Source organism: Takifugu flavidus, chromosome 1, assembly GCF_003711565.1.
Source record: "Takifugu flavidus isolate HTHZ2018 chromosome 1, ASM371156v2, whole genome shotgun sequence".
NCBI lineage: Eukaryota > Metazoa > Chordata > Actinopteri > Tetraodontiformes > Tetraodontidae > Takifugu > Takifugu flavidus.
Genome location: NC_079520.1, coordinates 3108987 through 3127486, shown reverse-complemented (window position 1 = coordinate 3127486; position 18500 = coordinate 3108987). Strand labels below are relative to the sequence as shown.

General features: G+C 52.1%; 1 protein-coding gene across 1 annotated transcript in view; it reads right to left on the bottom strand.

Moving 5' to 3' along the window:
* The window catches only part of LOC130526450 (contactin-associated protein-like 5), a 63428-nt gene that overhangs the window by 14595 nt on the left and 30333 nt on the right, over window positions 1–18500 (bottom strand). Inside the window, exons 9-16 of the mRNA XM_057034164.1 lie at window positions 16284–16427; window positions 16052–16211; window positions 12173–12279; window positions 10210–10329; window positions 7164–7364; window positions 3449–3605; window positions 2206–2333; window positions 761–931 (exon numbers count right to left, since the gene is read on the bottom strand). Of these exons, the coding sequence (XP_056890144.1) occupies window positions 761–931; window positions 2206–2333; window positions 3449–3605; window positions 7164–7364; window positions 10210–10329; window positions 12173–12279; window positions 16052–16211; window positions 16284–16427 (1188 nt within the window). The remainder of the gene's footprint in view (window positions 1–760; window positions 932–2205; window positions 2334–3448; window positions 3606–7163; window positions 7365–10209; window positions 10330–12172; window positions 12280–16051; window positions 16212–16283; window positions 16428–18500) is intronic.

Here is an 18500-nt window from a genome sequence, read left to right as displayed (position 1 = left end):
GATATTTGGTGTTTCATGTCCTCCCTTTCTGATGCAACGCAATACAATGCTACTGGGAGAATTTGATGACCTGAATAGATTTATGAGGAGCCGGGCTGACAGCTCGTCAATATTTCACGATTCCTCTGATGCCGCAGTAATGCGTAATGGCTCAGAGTAGCCCCCCCCTCCACCCCCCCCCCGCATTTGTGAACAACACGCGTCGCAGGCTCGGCTTTGTTGTCTCAAACGCCAAAAGTTGAAGGGAGCAATTTACCGCAATTTCTCCCAAATTTAGGTTTTCACTCCGCCCCCTTATTGAAAACGCATTTTGGAAGCGGGGGCTTTTCCCCACCACCAATTTCCTCGCGATAAATGGCCAAATAACACAGTGCACTCGCGCATTGTTTATTTTCCCGTCAATCTTTAGTCTCAGTCTCGTCTTATCTCTTCGCCGCACTGGAGTAAATCTGCAAGGTAATATGATGAATCCTCGCTTCACCCAGCCGCTGCATTTATTTAGGATTTCGGCCTGGGCCGGGATAAGACGACGCTCCTAATGTCTCCTATCGCAGCGTGACATCATTGTTGAGTGTGTCATTAGGATTACATCACGCTGCGAGGGCCTGACAGCACGCCGGCGTCGTGGGGAAATTAAACTGTCAACGACACCACAGCCAGTGTTTCCTGAGAGGAGCACAAATAATAAAAACACCCCTGACAGCTCTCAGCTTGTTCCTACGTAGGCTCGTCGAGCAACCGGGCGCCAACGTTGACTCACAGGTGAGCTCCAGCCTGATGAAGTCCTTCAGGCCCAGGTTCTCCAGGAACACCCCCGAAGGAGCGCTGCTCTTGAAGTAGAAGGAGATGTCAGAGGCCGGCTCGGCCTGCAGGGTGGGGAAGTAGAGGTAGGAGGACTCCTGGTAGAAGGACGCCGCGTTCCATATCGACTCTGGGGGCAGAGGAAGGCGAGGGGTAGTAAAAGGGAAAGAGACCAAAAAAAGGATCAAATATATTCGGCCCACATTTGCAAGAGCGATCCAAGATCTGCCAAAACCCAATAATCCGCGGAACAACGCCGCCTCCAGCCGACATTAGAGCGATAATAGAAAGATATCCTTAAAATATATACCGGAACTGTCCACACGAGGCGCCGTTTCGCTCTTTTATTCACGTTAAAAATCGCCAGAAACCTTTGAGAGCGGGCTCGCTCCAACCGACGACGGTGTTTATGTCGTTTTCATGATCACTCATTCCAATTAAAGCCGCGACTTCTGTGTTTACCGTCAAGAAAAGAAGCGGCTTTATTCATTTATGAATTTTAGGATTTCACCGCGCTTGCATCACAGGCCTTTGTGGAAGCAAAATATCACTGCGTTGAATCAGAAATTCAATTCATGACTTTTTATGGATTTACCAACAGTGCAGCCTCCAGCCGACTGAGATTCCCTTAAACTAATGACTAAAACGGCCTCACGTCCAAATATGGTCATTAATCAACATTTATCTGGGATGCACAGTTGAACTGGACTCGAGAAAAAATACAGGAAAGCTCAGAGAGCGAATTATTCCTGGCTGTTGTACGCCCAGATCACTTCTCGACGGGGGCCACGGAGGGGAAGGTTTTATTTTTGGGATATTTTCCCCGTTTGTTTCGAGCTCGTCTCGCTTCACATACGAGTCTGCGAACCGTCGACGTTGCATCCGAATCATTAGTGGAGACCAGGTCCATCCCGATGAGCCTCAATGATGGTGTCACCACGTTTTTTTTTACCCCTCCCATTATTTTCTTTCTTTTGGCCACAGTCTCATGTCTAAATGTGATCCAGTGGGAACGTTCGCTGGCAAAAACCAGGAGGCAGTTATTTCCACTTGGCCACGAGTGGGAGGACGGGAAGAGGCACTCGCTGAAATGATGGAAAATCAAATCTGGAGTTTTCTCCCTGTTAAACACGGGCGCTCGGCCTTGAACAGATGCAGTTACGCTCGACCACATTGGAGACGGCGCCGATGGTGAATCTCTTTAAACGCAGCCGATGAAAATGCCAATATTTGGACAGCGGGGGCGCCGTTGCGCCGGCATCAGTGGTGACATCTTGTGTTTGAGGTGACGGTTTGACTGCAGAGGAACGACCCAAATAAAAACCAGGGCTAACGTTAGCGAAGTTAGCGAAAAATCCTCCGCCTGCAGCCAAACCCGCCGTCAACGCCGAGGTGTTCACCTACTGTCTCCATAACAACGCAGAGGCCCCACGTGGTAGACAGCCTGAGAGCCTGTTCTGTTGGTGTCCCCGATCACTATCTGGCTCACTGGTAGGTGGTCTTTGTAGGAGAGGAGTCCTGTGTCATTAGCCCTGCAGCAGAGGAGGAAAGGAATAAATAAGGAGCAGCGGCGAGCCCTCGTGGCTGCGCGCTTTAATGGGGTCCAGATAAAGGCATCCATTCTTCTGCATTAGCGCCCCAACGCAGAGTAAACACATTAAAAATGGAGCAATTCATCACAGCGCCGACAACTGCTGCTGGAAATATGCAAACCGAGCCCAGCGGAGAGGGAGGCGTCGGAGGGGATTAACGCGGGGAAACAAATGAACTCCCAGCCCCCGATACACTAAAACCATAACGCCGCCTTTATTTCAGAGCTTCAGATGATTTGTTCGATCAGCTCTGAAATATCAGGTGTGGGCGGCGATTCATCATAAACGCCGCTGATCACAGATGCAGCGGGCGGGCCCACGCCGCAGCATCGGCTGCTCCTCTCTGGGTTTGGAAGCTAACGAGTAGCAATTGATTTTTGCTTGAATACCCAATCAGAGTTCTCTGAGTAGCTCTTTTTTTAACGGACGCCCTGCGGCGGCGGCGGCGGCGTCTCAGGATGTCGTCCTTGTGGATCCGCACCGAGTGAACTCGACGGTGGGATCAAAAAAACAGGCTGAAGTCATTTATTGGTCTGTGCGTTAGCACAATGGCGAGGCCGGAAACGGCTCCCGGGCCGAGCCGTGCAGATGGACGACCTCTGGCGAGGCGCCCTCACCTGGACGCCGCCGCTGGCCAACGCAACGCCTTCGTGGGAGTGGGGCCGGCTGCAGCGGTGAACCACGGATAATCCTGGATCTGGCACGCTCCGCTTGAGTTTCGAGCTCTGAGTTTGTGCCGCTGCGGTTGTCGGAAGCGCCGCCTCAGCACGCCGCCGCCGCTGACCTCTGATAATAAGAGCGAGTGACCTTCTGTTTTCTTCTGATAGCGGTCTGATTATCTTGTCATCTCGCGATAACAAAACTCATTTTCTCCGGATGACTAAACAATTAAGACGTCGTCTTTAGATAACGACAAAAAAAAAAAATTAAAAAAGTGAAACTAAACTTTACAGGCGTGTCCTTGCGCCTCATATTCGGCCTCACGTGGCGGCGGCGGCGGCGGCGGCGGCGGCGTGCTTGTAAATCTTTCTACCAGTGTAAAAACTCAACGGTACCATGCTTCTCTGTCGGCGTCACAGTTGCAGAAGTAGTTCATGTCCACGCAGTTCTCCTCCAGGCTGCAGGAGCACTGCTGCACGCCGGGCAGGAAGCCTCCCCAGTAGCTCCGCCTCTCTCCATCGCGGTCGAGCCACCAGGACATGGGACTGCCGTCTGCCACAGAGCGGAACATTTCAAACTAAAGAAGAAGAGGTCACATGAGAAGAAAGCAGAACCTTGGCAGGTTTTAGCCCCGAGTCGGAGCGGCGAGGTGTCGCTTTTAACAAAACGCTGCTTTCATTCGCCGCGCACGTTTGTTTGTTTTCCTCCTCTTCTGGCATTTGGCGAAACGCCGCCTGTGACTGCCGATGAGGCCGCCCCAACCGCCCCCGCCGCCGGGTTAAGTGGCCCGGCTTCAATCATCTGTCACGCGTCGTGACCCCGCATCGGAGATGAGGCCGGCGAGCGAGGAAAAGCCCATTACACCACATGTCACCGTACAGAAGCAGGTGTCGCACGCTGAGGCGTCCCTTCCTCGCCTGCATACATTACGCCGCCGCTCGCCGCGGCTGTTATGCGTGCGAGCGGTTTAAGCTCCGCTCACATATCAATCACCCCGTTTGTTTGTGTGAGGTTGGATTCTTCTCACTTCTGACACAAAGCGACGGCGGCCCACAAAACGGCGCCGCCTTAACGAAGGAAAGCGGCGAATCAAAGAGGCAGGGGAGGGAGATCACCGGGGCCGCGGCGCCATTTGCATGACAAAGCCCTAAAATAAAACAAAGGTTATCGTCCTCGCCCTCTCTCGCCGCATTCGTTCCCCCGCCATCGCCCCTTTTCTCTGCTGTCACACTGAACAGGTACACAAATAAGAAAAGACAACAATCGATACTTCCTGAAGGAGCGGGGGAGGGGGGGGGGCTCGCTCACTCTCCCCCTCCAAATTGGCTCAATATCGACAGTCGTCCGCGGCCAGAAAGCCAATGGATCCTCGCCTCTCCTCCAACCGGAGACAGATTTTGAGCCGCTAGAAACAGGTCGACCAGTTAACGACCACGATGCGGCTGGCACCCACGGACCAGCTGGGAAACAGGCTCACATTCGTCTACCGGATACAGAACAGCTTTCAGTATCGACGCTTTAGTCTTTTCCTCGGGGCGTCTCTGACTAATTTAGCGCACGTGCCTTATAACACGGCCTGTAAACAAGCAGCCAATCGCGCGCAGCATTGCGTCAACAGGAAACCAGCCCCGCCCCCCTGTTCGCACCGCCCGACGCCAGCGCGGCTTCACCCTGTTTGCTAGCAACAAGCGGGACGGTGCGACGAGATAAATATGTGTTGGACGCTTTAATGAGGGCCTTCGAAATGTCAAGCTGCCTCCACGCTGATCGATAGAGGGGCCAACGCCGCAGAAATGTGCTGGAACGGGCAAAAAAACCGACTTACTTCATTAGTGCTGTTAAAAAAAAGGCAACGCAGATCGCAGTCGAGCAGCATTAGAAGATGCTGCGTGAGGGAACATCTGGGCTGTAAATGACGGCGACAGGACTGACGGCGGAGCGTCACACGTGAGGAAGCTCGGCTCAGAAACTCGTGAACTTGTGAGGCTCTTGGCACACGACTGCATCTGTAATCCCGGCAGACAGTTTCCAACAGCTGCGCCGCTGCTTTTTTTCCCTTTAAATTAGCCTAGTAAGTGCAATTTTGTCCAATAATTAACGTTAAAAAAAATAAAACCCACCCGCCGTGAAGCGTGTTTGTTGTCAAGAGCGATATTGTTGCGTCGGCACGTCGCGGGAAAGAGACACAGCGGCTGTCTGGAAGTGTCGGCACGGCTGTAAACTTCCTGTTTTTCCATCCTGTTTGATGTTTGGAGCGATAATCAACTTGTTTGTTTTCGCAGGCGCGGCGCTCGGGGAATCCGCCAATCTGGGACTCACGAATGTTGGTGATTTTAAGTGCGACTGTTGTTGGGGCCACCACAGACGGGGCTCGGGAAGAGAGCGGAGCGACGCTCCGTGCTGCTCCTGTCACTGTGAGGCGAGAAGATCAGGGAGGGAGGGTGGCGCGGGGGCTCCTAAAGCCCTGCCAACTTGACATTTCAATTCATAATGTAACAACAGAACTTCCTCGGTGCAGCCGAGCCCGGAACACTGAAGACACACAATGGCCGCTCCAAGGCCGAGGCTTTGGAAAAAAAAGAGAAGCACCCAGGACGACGCAGCGGCCGAGCCGGCGTTCCCGATACCTGCCGTAGCCACGGCTAATTAAGGCATCGTGGGCGTTCGGAGGTCGTTTTTATTTCCTCGTTTCATCAGAGCGGCTAGCTGTGATGCTAACACTGCTAATGCCACGAGAGGTACGTGGGGAAAGAACCAGGCAAAGCTTTGTTCAAACGCTCGGCCCGGCAGGATGAAACCTCCTGACACAAGGATTTCCTGAAATGCCAATACGGGATTAGGAAGTGGAAATGTACTTCCTGTTCCAGAACTGCAGGCAGGGGGTGGTCGCCGCTCCTCCTCCGCTTCGCCCCTCTCGGGGCCGTTTGTTTCAGACGTGCGGTCGAGTTCGCCGGGCGCGGCTGCGTCCGAGCGGACAGCGCGTCAGTCATTCCGCCGCCGCTTCTATCGTCTGACACATCATCAATAAACGCTCAAGAACCGGCGCCGCTACTGTTCTACTGATGCTTCTGAGCTGCTGCGAATCAACATTCTGGTCTCAGATTGGGGCCGTGCTTAGATTCTCCTCCCCGGGGCAGTTTTGTGACAGCCATGCCCCCCCCCCATGGGTTGGGTTTTTATTTACCCCAGCCTGTCAGAGGCTTTCTGGCCAGTGGTCATCAGAGTTTGTGACTGATGCTGCCCAGCATCTTTCATTTAGTTCCATGAATATTTAAAGGCTTGAGTCATTAAAGGAAAGCAGGGAGGACCATTTTTCTTTTACTTTTTCCCCGTCTACATTTCTTCGGCATGATGGCAGGGATGAAACCACTCAAGGTCGGTCCCGCCCCCCTCCGCACCTCGCCGTGACCATGAGCGCCCCTCTTGTTAATTTGGACGAGCAGATTCCTCATTAATCCTTCAAATCCTTTGATTTTTTGCGATCCTTCCCCGTGAGTGGTGACACCCAGCCGTGCTGGTTTATTTCCACACGTGTAATTACAGCGGTTAGCGCTGTCGCCTCACAGCCAGAAGGTCTTGGGTTCAGTTCTCCTCATGGTCAGGGAACGCTGGACTTAAAAACTCTTGGACGGCGTGTGGAGCTGTTCTCTGCCGCTCTGCCTTGTTGACTTGCTGAGCACATTGTCTCTTCCTTCCAAGGATGTTCCCTTCCAAGGATGTTCCCTTCCAAGGATGTTCCCTTCCAAGGATGTTCCTTTGTGCCATTCTAAGTTCAAGCCTGCTTTCTAAAAAGCCAAAGAACGGCATGTTTTCCTCGTGCTGGGAGCACCAGGCGCACCCGGAGCGCCAGCCTCAACACTGTTTATGCCCTCGATGTAGAAACGAGGGAAGAGAACAATCAAGGTCACCCATCAGGCTGCGGCATCATCTCCAAACTTTCGTTTAAAACCTATTGATGTGCAAAAAAATCTCTTTTTATATCGACTAGATCATCTCCAAAATGTTGGGACGACCTCGGGCGGTGCCCCAAGTTCCTCTACGAGCTCCAAGCAGCTAAATCAACACCTGGAGCTCAAGCTGTGGCCTCGTGTGAAGGTTTGCGTGTGATACCTCTGGTGTTGAAGAGACGGGACTTCCTGCAGTTGTACACCACCTCCTGCTGGCACTGCTCCGACCCGGACACCACGGCCCGGAGCTGCTCCGCCGAGGCGCTGTAGTTGAACTTCATCACGTGAGGCCGGGGCAGAGAGGAGCCCTGAACCGTGACGGCGGCCGGACCGTCGTGCATCATGACCGTCCACACCTTTTTCTCTGGAAGCAGAAGCCGTCAGCAGGTCAGCGAAGGTTAACGAGGCGTCAAACAAAGTCAAAGCTGTGAAATATTCTGTTTAAGTTTCAGTTTAATGCGCACGGAGGGACGAAAGCCACCAATCTGCTCCTTTAGTCATTCTCCTCTGCTACTTTGCCATCACGCTGTGGCCTCTCTGGTGTCGAACAGTTTTTCACGCCTCCTTTCCTGTAATTTAAGCCCGCTCGCCCGGCGCCCAGCTGCTAGCCGAGCGGCTCATTTACACATCAGAGTCCTTCAAAAACAAACCCAAAGAAAAAGGCTCCCTATATACAGTAGTTATCACTAATGTGATTGATTAGCAATCAAGTGTGTGTGGAGGACCATTTTCCCACAAAGGTGCGTCACGCTAACGCACTTAGCATCACGGCCGAACACTTTTGTTGCGCTCTGACGTGCTTGCTGGGGGTAAAACGGCCCTGCTCGCACGTGGAAAGAATAAAGTCACTTGTTTGTACAGTAAAATGAGAGCAGGAATCCCTCCGCTTTCCATCCCACTTTTCATTAAGGGAGCTGGATGTTTACTCTGCCTCACAGAAAATCCCCTCTCCACTTTGTGATTATTCACATCAGGTTGTCGGGCTTGCAGTTATTTACATTTCCAATAGACTCTTTAATTGAGGTCAAGTCCAGGGATATCTCCTGCAGCATAACGCAGATTTGCAAAGGCGGGAAGGAGGGCAGGGAAACGCCAGACAGCAGGAAGTGGCAGCTCTTCCCTCTGCGACATCGCCACCACATTAACCTTGCAGAGGACAAAGTCGGGAGGAAGTTGTGACAGCTCAGTCACAAATACTGTCCCCACAGAGTCGGGGAGCTGAATATATTTTGTCCTATATTGTCTCCAGGACTGTGACTCAGGCTGTTTGCTTCATCCACGTCTGTCAAATGTTCCCTTTCAGGTGGCAGTGAACGAGAACACTTGTTCTTCTTTGGTTCCTATCAGCGGTTCACGGCTGTCGGGAGGCAAAATGGTCTATGAAAGGCTCCTAATTGGAGGCTAGAACGCAGGAGGAGTCAACAGGATGAGTCGCCGCACCAACAGCGGAGAGAACTTTAACAGAATCGACTCAAAATTAATAAAATTTTTGTAAGATTCCAATTTTAATCAGTTCCAAGCTGCCGCTTTGGTTCCGTCCATGAACCACAGCACTTATTTAAAATCTTATGAAAATCTTTTGGTCAAAAAACCAGCCTGGAAGCCTGACAGAAAGCCTTCCAGGCTAATATCTCCCATCTGCCATCGTGACAGAGGAGGATGGCATCAATTACGTCCTGGAACTCATCAGGCAGGAGCCCCTCAGCTGTGGGAAGGTTCCCATCACTGCCGAGGAAATAGTTCCCCTCGACAACAACTTCTGTGGACTTCTCAAGAGTGGCCGGGTCGCGACCCCGGGGGGACGGAGAGAGTTTTCGCTTTTCCCTCCCACTCTCTTAGCCGCTCTGAGCGCCGCGAGCGCGGCGTCGTGGGCAGAACTCTGTGAAATTTGATGTGGACTTTCGTGTCCCCTGGAGACGGATCCTTGAAATTTTGGTTTAACGCCGACTTTTTCGGGCGCGGCGAGATTGATGGACAGATTTTCCCATTCGGTCGCCCCTCCCCACCAGCGGTAAATGTCACAGTCGCGCACCAAACACGAGTCGGCGGCAGAACGCCATTAAAATTCACGGAGCGCATTATTGCCCCCGAGAGGATCAACCCTTCCGCCGACGCCCCCTCGCTCTCATAACAACCCCGGCCCCCGGAGGTCACGAGCAACACTTAAGGTTTGGAAGCTTGTTCAACTGTAATCTGGTCATGACACTTTTTTTAATTTGAGGAGGCTCAACTTTTAATGATTTCAGCGGAGCTTAAAAAGAAAAGGATTCCTATTTTAGCCCGCAGCCCCGGGGATGCCTGCATTATTTGGTGGGAGCGCTGATAACTTTCTCTTTTAATTAAAGTTTGAGACAGGATAAGGCTGGCTGCTGCGTAAACATAATGACTTGTCAGGCCTCCGCTCCAAGGTTACGCTCACTCGCGTCTAGAAAACAAGAGTTTAGGTCCACAACAGATTACTGGTGAATGAAGATCCGAAGGGGCTCCCACACGAGCCCATTCAGCCCGCTGGTTCTGGACACCAGAGCGCTTTAACCATCAGGTAATCGGTTAAAATGACCCTCTGTGGCCCCGCGGCTGTTAATGACGTCACCGTTTTCCTGATTTATTTAAAATAAAGGATTGTTTCGCTTTGCTGACGGGTAGCCAGATGTTTAGAAGTCGCTTAGGGAGCATAAAATTCAATGATACTGTCACAGGAAAATAGGTATTATTAGCACTGTTGTTCGACACCTGAGTAACGACAGAGATTCATCACGCAGGTAAATACGTCCGCGCGTCGTCTGATGGGCCTAATGAACCGGGACGGTGGGCAGATTGAAACGCCGCTGAGGTGCACGCTCCGCTTAGCAAAACACGCCTGCCTTCGGAAGCACAGACGCCCGCGCGCGATTCCTCCCGTTACGGGATCGAGAGCTTTTGGAGTTCATCGGAACCGAGCGGGCGGAGGTCAGGCGCCGGGCTGTGGCGGCGTAACCGCACGGGCGGAGGAGATATTGACTCCTCACGGTTATGTTGGAAACTCTCAGGAGCTGCCCCGCGTGTCTGTAGTGATTTATTACTGGATGGTTAACTGTCAGATAGCCGCGGCGCCGATCGATGTGGCCGGGGCCCGACGTGACTGGACTCTTTAGTCTGAGCTTTCTGCCTGTTCTCAAAGGAACTCAAAAAGAGCAAAGGTGACAACGCGTGAACTACAATGATCTCACCTGTCATGTTGCAGTACACCTGCGTGGGCCCCAGGGGGCCACTCCCGTCCGGATCGATGGAGTAGTAGCCCGAGGAGCTGCCAATCAGCTTGTAGGCCTCACAGGACGACTCGTAGATGGCTGGAGGAGGAAAAAAACAAGCATTGTGGGGACCAAATGAGTTTTTCCCATGAGCAGCGGCAGCAGCTTCACGGTGTGTGACTCATCCGGGTGCACGGCATCTTTATGGATGAGCTTCTCCACGCCATATGTTTCTGTTCCTTATGGGCAGATGTTGCTCGGTAACACAAACACTTCTGTGTGGATGCGGATCCACGCCGGGGCTTTGACTAAGATGTCTTCTGAACGGTGGTTCTGGGTGGGGAGACGCGGATCTAATCGTGCGATAGGAACATAAACAAAACGCTTAAAAACCCGGAGGAGGACATTTTCGAAATAATTGAAGTCTTGTAAAGGAAACGCGAGAAGACTCGGAGGAGGAGAGCCAGAGAAGCTCACCGGGCTCCGATGAAGGCGCTCTCATAGTGCTTTTACGTGTAAATCTGCGAGGCGTCGGTGTTTCCACGACATGATCCAGAACACTTTGCACCTCCGCTCCTGTTAAATGGAATGTTTGCTCGCGGCTCTGCCCCCAAGCGCTGGGTCACATTCACACCCCCGGTGGCCGAGGAGCCGGAACCGAGCCCGTTCGTGCCCTCTAAGGCGGCTCCACCTCCGTCTTCAGATGCTGCTTCCAGCTGATCCGCATTATTCAACAAACCAGATCCTGTTTCGACGCTACCCCCCCCCCCCCCCCCCCCCCGGTGGTGTCGGCCCTGATTAAAGCTCCGCCTACGCCTGTCTGGCGTGCGTCCAGTGAGAAACTTTGACAAACTCTTGCGCAGCACTCCCACGTGCACTCTGTCATTTGGCATTTGGCCGGTGAACAATGTCACGCCGGCGGTGAAAGTTTCTCCATCGACGCGTGACTCAGGTGTCTCTGCACGGAGACGATGCCAAGTTCTGATGTCGCGGAGGGCTCCCGGTCCCCCGGAACGACCGCAGGTCAGCTTTAATTGGCGCGGCGCCGCCTGCCGACCCTGGTCCTGGGCCTGGGTGGACGAGGTTCTTCTGTGGAGGCGTTGGCGACCCGGTGGTTAACAAGACAGTGAGCAGAGGGAAGAACGGAGGGCGGGTCCTCCTCCAGAGACTTTGAGGGCTCCAGGATTTTTCATACTCGGTGAAAAAAGTCCCGCTAATTTAATTTTCCGGGAATGTTGGTGCGGACTACAGCTCCCTCCTCCCCTCGGAGGCTCTGCTCCTGATGGAGGACGTGGAATCAGCACATCAGATGCACAAGCTGCATTTATGTAAACACAGACTCCGCCAACTCGCAGCTTCCCGTCTGGGTCATTCCGGGTTTTGTGAGACTCTCTCTCCTTTTTTTAGTCAAATATAACCGCCGCTCCCAAAACTCGGCTCAGAGTTCCGTCTGTGTTTGACTTTTATAGATGTGTATATATTTTAATCTCTTCAGCTGCTAAAAATGTGCTTTTTTATATCAGAAGATGCTGTGATCTGTCACGGATCCCTCCGACATGCCGGGGGGGGAAAAAAGCTCCTGCCTGCACGTAAACAAGAACTCAGCAGGAATTTTCCACGTTTTTCCAAGCAGCAGATATCAAGGCATTGTTGGGAGGATGTCAGAGAACGACACCCGCGAGGAAAAGCTGCCGAGCGAGTGTGAAGGCAGCGGGTCTGGAGATATTTACGGATGTGGGGATGCTGGGAGACGATGAAAGGAAGAGAGTGGCGAAGGCTGCGAGGTCGTGTCACGCCGTCCGGGGCCAAGTTCACGCTGAGCCTCCCGGTGGTGTGAAGTGCAGAACTCCATCAGTGTGTGGGTGTGTGTGTGTGTGTGTGTGTGTGTGTGGAGCTGGGTGCAGATTATTTGGGAACAAACTGAAGTGGAATCAGTGCTCACAGTTGTGGCAGGTGGCTCCGGAGTATCCCGTTCCTGAGCAGTCGCAGGAGAACGAGCTCCACGTCTGAGAGCAGCGGCCCCCATGTTCACACAGGTTGGGGAGACACCTGAGGAGGCAGGAAGAGGAGGTCAGAGGTCAGGAGGTCAGGAGGTCAGGAGGTGAGGAGGTGAGGAGGTCAGGAGGACCCAGCACATGGTTGTTACTGGGGCCGGGAGAAGGGATGAAAAAGGAATACCAGATTCAGCAGAAGGAACAGCTCCATCCATCCATCATCCATCCATCATCCATCCACCCATCCATCATCCATCCATCCATCACCCCTCCATCATCCACCCATCCATCCATCCATCCACCCATCATCCATCCATCCATCATCCATCCACCATCCATCCACCCATCCATCCATCCATCCATCCATCCTCCATCATCCACCCATCCATCCACCCATCCATCCATCCACCCATCCATCCACCCATCCATCCACCCATCCATCCATCCATCCTCCATCATCCATCCATCCATCATCCCTCCATCATCCATCCATCCATTCATCATCCATCCATCCATCCATCCATCATCCATCCACCCATCCACCCACCCACCCACCCATCCATCCATCCATCATCCATCCATCCATCCATCCATCCATCATCCATCCATCCACCCATCCATCCATCCATCATCCACCCATCCATCCATCCATCCATCCAACCATCATCCATCCATCCATCCATCCATCCAGGAACTGGTTAGACTGGTTAGGTCCTCTCCCTAATTGACTGGTTTTACTGACGTTTATTATCACGTCACTTGTGTGAAACTAACAATGTTTCATTAATTCACTTCGGGGGGAGAGAAACCAGCATCGTGAGAGTAGCGGCAGCAAACAGGTGCTAATGGTGCCGGATTATGTTGACTAATCGAATCAGGTTAACTCCCAAAACTCTTTTCTTCTGTTATTAGTTGCTCCACAAATCAGCTCCTTCAGCAGCGAAACCCAACATCAAAGGAACCTCGCAGGTATTTTCATTAGCTCCAATTAGAGCCGCGTGCTTTTGTTAGTGTTTACATACCTGATCTTTTATTTATCAGACCGCCGCCGCGCTGCTCTTTCTTCTCCTGTATACAATTACCAACAGCCGCTCTGGAACTCACCCGACACGCTCGTCTGCTGTTTATTCATGTCCCATTAAACCCCCCCAACAAGAGCGAAGCCGTCCTCGTCTGAATTTCATTTAAAAACTAAAAGGACGCCGACGCCTCTAAAAATAAGACCACGGCTGTCACCTTCAGAGGGGGGCTCCTTAATGGCGTTCTGACACAATGAGTGCCTCGCAGAAATTCCCGACCGCTCTCCTCTGATTAATAGTCCCTTCCTCAAGCCTCCTTTAGTTTCACGTAATTGCCGGCCTTTGGAGCGTCCATCTATAATTTCATACGCTTTCATCTCCCGCCTATTAACGGCAGTGGCGCGGGCCGCCGCGGCCAGGATCGGGTGGCCGCCGCCGCTTTAATTACCATTAGGCTATTTTCTCCGGTGTCCACACGTGCCCTTACAGGTCATGGAATTACGGGAACCGGCACCCCGGACCATAAACGGACCGACGTGATTTAATTAGAACGGGTCTAACTGGATCCCAGTTAATTCCCTACCGCTCGGAGGGGGTCGTTAAAGAGCAGGTACGTTATAATGGCCGCCATAAACATTCACGGAGCGGAGTCATCAGCACAGATGACACATTAAAGGGACATTTAGGCGTGTTGCCTAATTTTGAGGCAACATATTGATCCACGCAGGTGCTAAAACGAGATTAAGATTTGTTTTTGGGACGTTAAAGAGGCCAATAAAAGCGGTGGTTTTGGAGCCGCCAGCTATTTGGTTTCCGGCGGCTCGTTTACGGCCAGGGTGGGGGTGGGGGGGGCGCCCTCCCCAACCCTTTTCCAGGTGCCAGACGGCTGTTTTCAGCTCCGATAAACCCGTCGCACAATAGCTTTTCTGCGCCGCCATGACAACTGATGTTCACCTCTCGCCCGTGACGGAGGAGCATTCAGCGGCTGAGGGGGCCAGAATTCCCCCCCAGGAGTCGGCGCACAGACTCAAAGGGTAAATATTGAAGTGAATATCGGCCCGCGTTAGCTTAATAAATAAATTAGGCTGCTAAGTTAGCAGAATGTTGCTTTATATTCTGGGGTGCATTATGCATGTAAATGGGTTGATTCATTGTGGGACGTTTCTCTGCATCTTTTTATGAAATAATTATGCAGGGGGGCATTAATATTTATGAGTGATTAAAATTACATTAAAATGCAGTAATATTTAACATTGAAATTTAATGCGCCTCTCCTGTACGAGGTGAAGGAAAATTGGGCTTCAGAAGTGGAAAAGTCACAGATTATGCGCAACAAAGCCGAGCGCCGCTGAGAAATTACTGCCAAGAAAAGTTGTTTTAAGCACAGGTGGAAGCGGGATCAATATTTTAGAGGGGTACGTTGGAATGGCGCCGCTCCTTTAACCTGGCTAGATCACCATGGCAACTCATAACCTGGCCTGGAGGCAGTTGGAGAGCGTTCGGGGTTTAAAACTGGCTGCGGCTCGTCATCGATTCCACTCCTGATGTTCATCAGAGATATAAACCCTGAGCTGAGTTTATTCCCTATGAGATCCTATAAGAGCCCATCTTAACGAGCTGTACGTTCCAGAAGAGTCACGCCTTCAGAAGAAGGGCTGTAATTAACTCCGCGCGGAGCGAAATCATTTCCCTCTTTTCTGCAGAAAATATTAAGACTTTAATTTGAAGACACTTAAATCTGAAGCCTGGTGAGCCGTGAAAAGCTCTGCTCCGAGCTAGCTTAGCTTATAGCGAACAATCTGTCAGCATTTATGGGGTTAACAAATATTAACTGTAATAACCGACTTTGGATGCTGACTGTTGGGATTCACTCTTCCTAAATGGGCTAAATGCCCATAGCAGCTCATTAGGGGGTGTAAATAACAGCAAATTACATCAATTTGGAGCAACACAGCGATGCATTTCTACAAAGAACTGAACACAACTGTGTAGCAGCCTCGACGTGCGAGGCTAATTCAGACAGCCTGGCTAATTACGGATGCTTTTCTGTGTACTTCCTGTTTTATTTTGGCCGTCCCCGACACTCCTCTCAGGTTTAAATGCTCTTCCTGTCCTAATGACTCCTAGCATGGAAGAATGGAGGATAACCTTGACCCTGAGAAGCCATTTGGTTTTCATGTGAGCCCATCAGAGGGGATTCAAACACCTCCTCAAAGATCCATGAAGGCGGGGGTGGGGGGGGCCCAGTGGACAGGCTGGCCACTCATTACCGTCTGCATACCCACTGCCAGCCAGGCTCCAGGGGCCCAACACAAAGTAAAAAGCTGCAGCTAGCATGTTTGTCTTGTTCCTGTGTTCCGGGGCCATGCGCGGCGCCTCGGTGCGGTCGCAGGTCTGCCCGTCCTGTTCCCGCGGCCCACAGCTGGACGGGCTAATGAGGGATCGGGATCGGGGAGCGTGCCACACAGGCTGGCGGGGAGCAGCTCGTTAGCATACTCCTCTGTCAGGAAAAAGGTGTTGCAGACTTTCTGTTGCCGTTTAATTGGCTGATCCTGTCAGCGTGTTTGTGTCTATCGGACGCGGCGGCGGAGTGTTTCCAGCGGCTGTGCCGACAACACGCTGCCATCTTCAAATTAACAGCGCGGGGGGGAACAAGCGTGTCACCCCGGTCTTATTCCACGCCGCTTTTTTTTCTTTTTAAACCCGGCACGTTTGGGGGGGATTTCACCGGGGTTAAAACCGGAAATCTGCGCGACAAGCGTCTCCGTTAGCGACAGAATAAACAAACATGAACGCCGGCATCTTTACCTGTCTCTTATGTTGCAGGTGTCAAACTTCAGCTCGTTAAAATTTCCCAGCAGGCCTTGCTGCACGGAGCTGAGGTTCACCGGCTTCCCGTTGATGAACACCAGGCGCAGGCACCCCTGAAAGGTCGGAGTTTGGCGCTGGCAGTCCTTGTCGGGGCAGCCTGACGTGGAAAAACTCACTTTTACTTCCGACGCACCAGGAGGAGCGAAAGCAAACAAACAAACAACCGTACCTCCGAAGTAAACGTTGCCTCTGGATTCCAGCTGCTGCCACAGCTCCACCGTGGACGGCGACTCGGCGTCCAAGGTCAGAGCGATCTGCAGATCCCGGCTGTCCAGGCTGACGGCGTGCCAGAGCCCGTCGTTGACTCTGTGACCTGCCGAGAGTTATGACAGCGTCACCGAGCGGCGGCGGCGGCGGCGGCGGCGAGTTCCCTTTCTTTCCAAAGTCCCAAAACTCCTCTTAGCGCCGCTCTTGTTTCCGCGCTGACATTCAGAAAAAGTCAGAGGACTCCTCCTCCGCCGCGGCGCTCAACTCCCCAAACGCAGCCCCCCCCTTCCCAACCCCCCGGTCGTCAGCAAAATTCCCGTTTATTGTTTTGGCGAGTCCAAATGCTAACAGGATTCTGTCTACGCCGCCCCTGAATTAGCACAAGAAGAGCAACTGTCGTACATCAGGAGGGGACCAGAAGACGGAATTAAATCCAGTCTTTTCCATGAAAGCAGTGCGGAGCAGCCGGAGCCTTCAGACGAGATGGGAAATATACAACAACGACGACCAATCGATGGAATCGGTGGCTCGACAACACGGATAATCCCTGATGGGAGACACGTCAGGGGTCACAGTCTGGCTGAAAGGATCCGATTTTCTACTAAATATGTTGGGAAAAACGGAGGGAAAAACAGGTTTAATCGGTCGGAATGAAGAAAAGGAACATTCTAGTGTCGTGGCTTCGGTTGTTTTTCCGGGCCAAACGTGCTCAGCGGAGCTTCCTAAGTGAAGCTTTTTGGAAAATATATTTATAGGAGGACGGGACTTAAATGGAGGTTGGGAGCCACTTCCCGAGTATTTCTCCTTTTGGGTGCGACTCCATCCCCTCAGTCGCCTACAGGCAAATGCACTCCTTCCTCGGCTCCATTTGTCTGACAGCTTCGGAATGTTTTCCAATCTTCGTTTATTCTTTCGGTCTGGCTGAAACCTGGCAGGGCTGCCTGTTTGTGACAGCACACGTGCTTCCAGAGAATTCTCCTTCTCAGGCCGGATAAATGATTCAAAGCCCGGCTCAGACTGGGTTTCGTGGCTGCTGCGAGACTCCGACGACCTTGTCCTCTCCTCTCACTTTTCCTTTGATTATCAGATTCCGCTCGTCAGCCTTGACTTATCCTGATAATTACTGCTCCTCTGCTTTGTTTGTCCGCTCTCATCTCCCCATTAAAGCCTTCCGAGCCAGTTAATAAAAATGTGCCGTTTTATTACAGCGTTATAGCTTCATAAACAAACAGCCAGCAATTAGCTTTTAGCATGTTGCAAAGTGGGAATGACTTCATTAACTAGCCTCCCTATAAAGCTCCGTTAACTTAAAACGACTGCATCAACTAAGGATGGAGACATTTATTATAATATTCTATGTTCCTAGCATCATTTTTGTATTTAACCATCAGGTTTAGCAGGACGTGCGGCTGTCGTGAGGGACACCGTCCTCGTGTGTGACGCTAAATTCAGACCTAATGTAATATCTTTTATCTCTTGTGATTCTAACGTTTTTAGAGTCGTATTTCCTGACCTCCAATCTGACATGTTGGGATATAAAAAGCCAACTGAGAGAGAGAGAAAGTGTAAAAAAAAAAGAAAAGTCATCAGATGAGCAACGCCGCTCCAAACGCGCTTCTTTGAAATTGACAGCTCATCCGAGAGGACAAGAGCCTGGGAGAGGACGAGGGCAGCTGTGAATAGGAATGAGACATCTACGCCTCCACTCGCCGCTCACACTCACGCCGCATCAGCATTCCGCCGGAGCCGCGCCGCCGCTCAGAGGCGGCCGCCGGTCACGCAGAGTGCACCATGGGAGTTATTTTCGTTAGTATAAAATCAGATCTGTCCAAGGAGAATTTGAGGATCTCTCCAGCGTTGTGTTTCGCTCGCAGCGCTCCCCCTCCCCCCCCCCCCCTCCCCCGTAATGTAGGAGCGCCATGGGCGCCCCCCCCCCCCACTGACGGTTTCATGGGTTGAGCAGTGAAGCCCATGAGGACTCACTGGAGAGCATCGGTAACAATGCCCCCCTCCAGCTCCGCTCTCATCGTCTCATTATCGCCCCCACTGCCGGCCGAGCTTCCACCACTACCTTCAGGACCGATATAATGGCTTTTTTTCTCGGCATCACATCAGTGGGGTTGCGTGACGGTTCCTTGAAAGATAAGAAAAATGAAGCATTAGCTTATCCTGACACCAG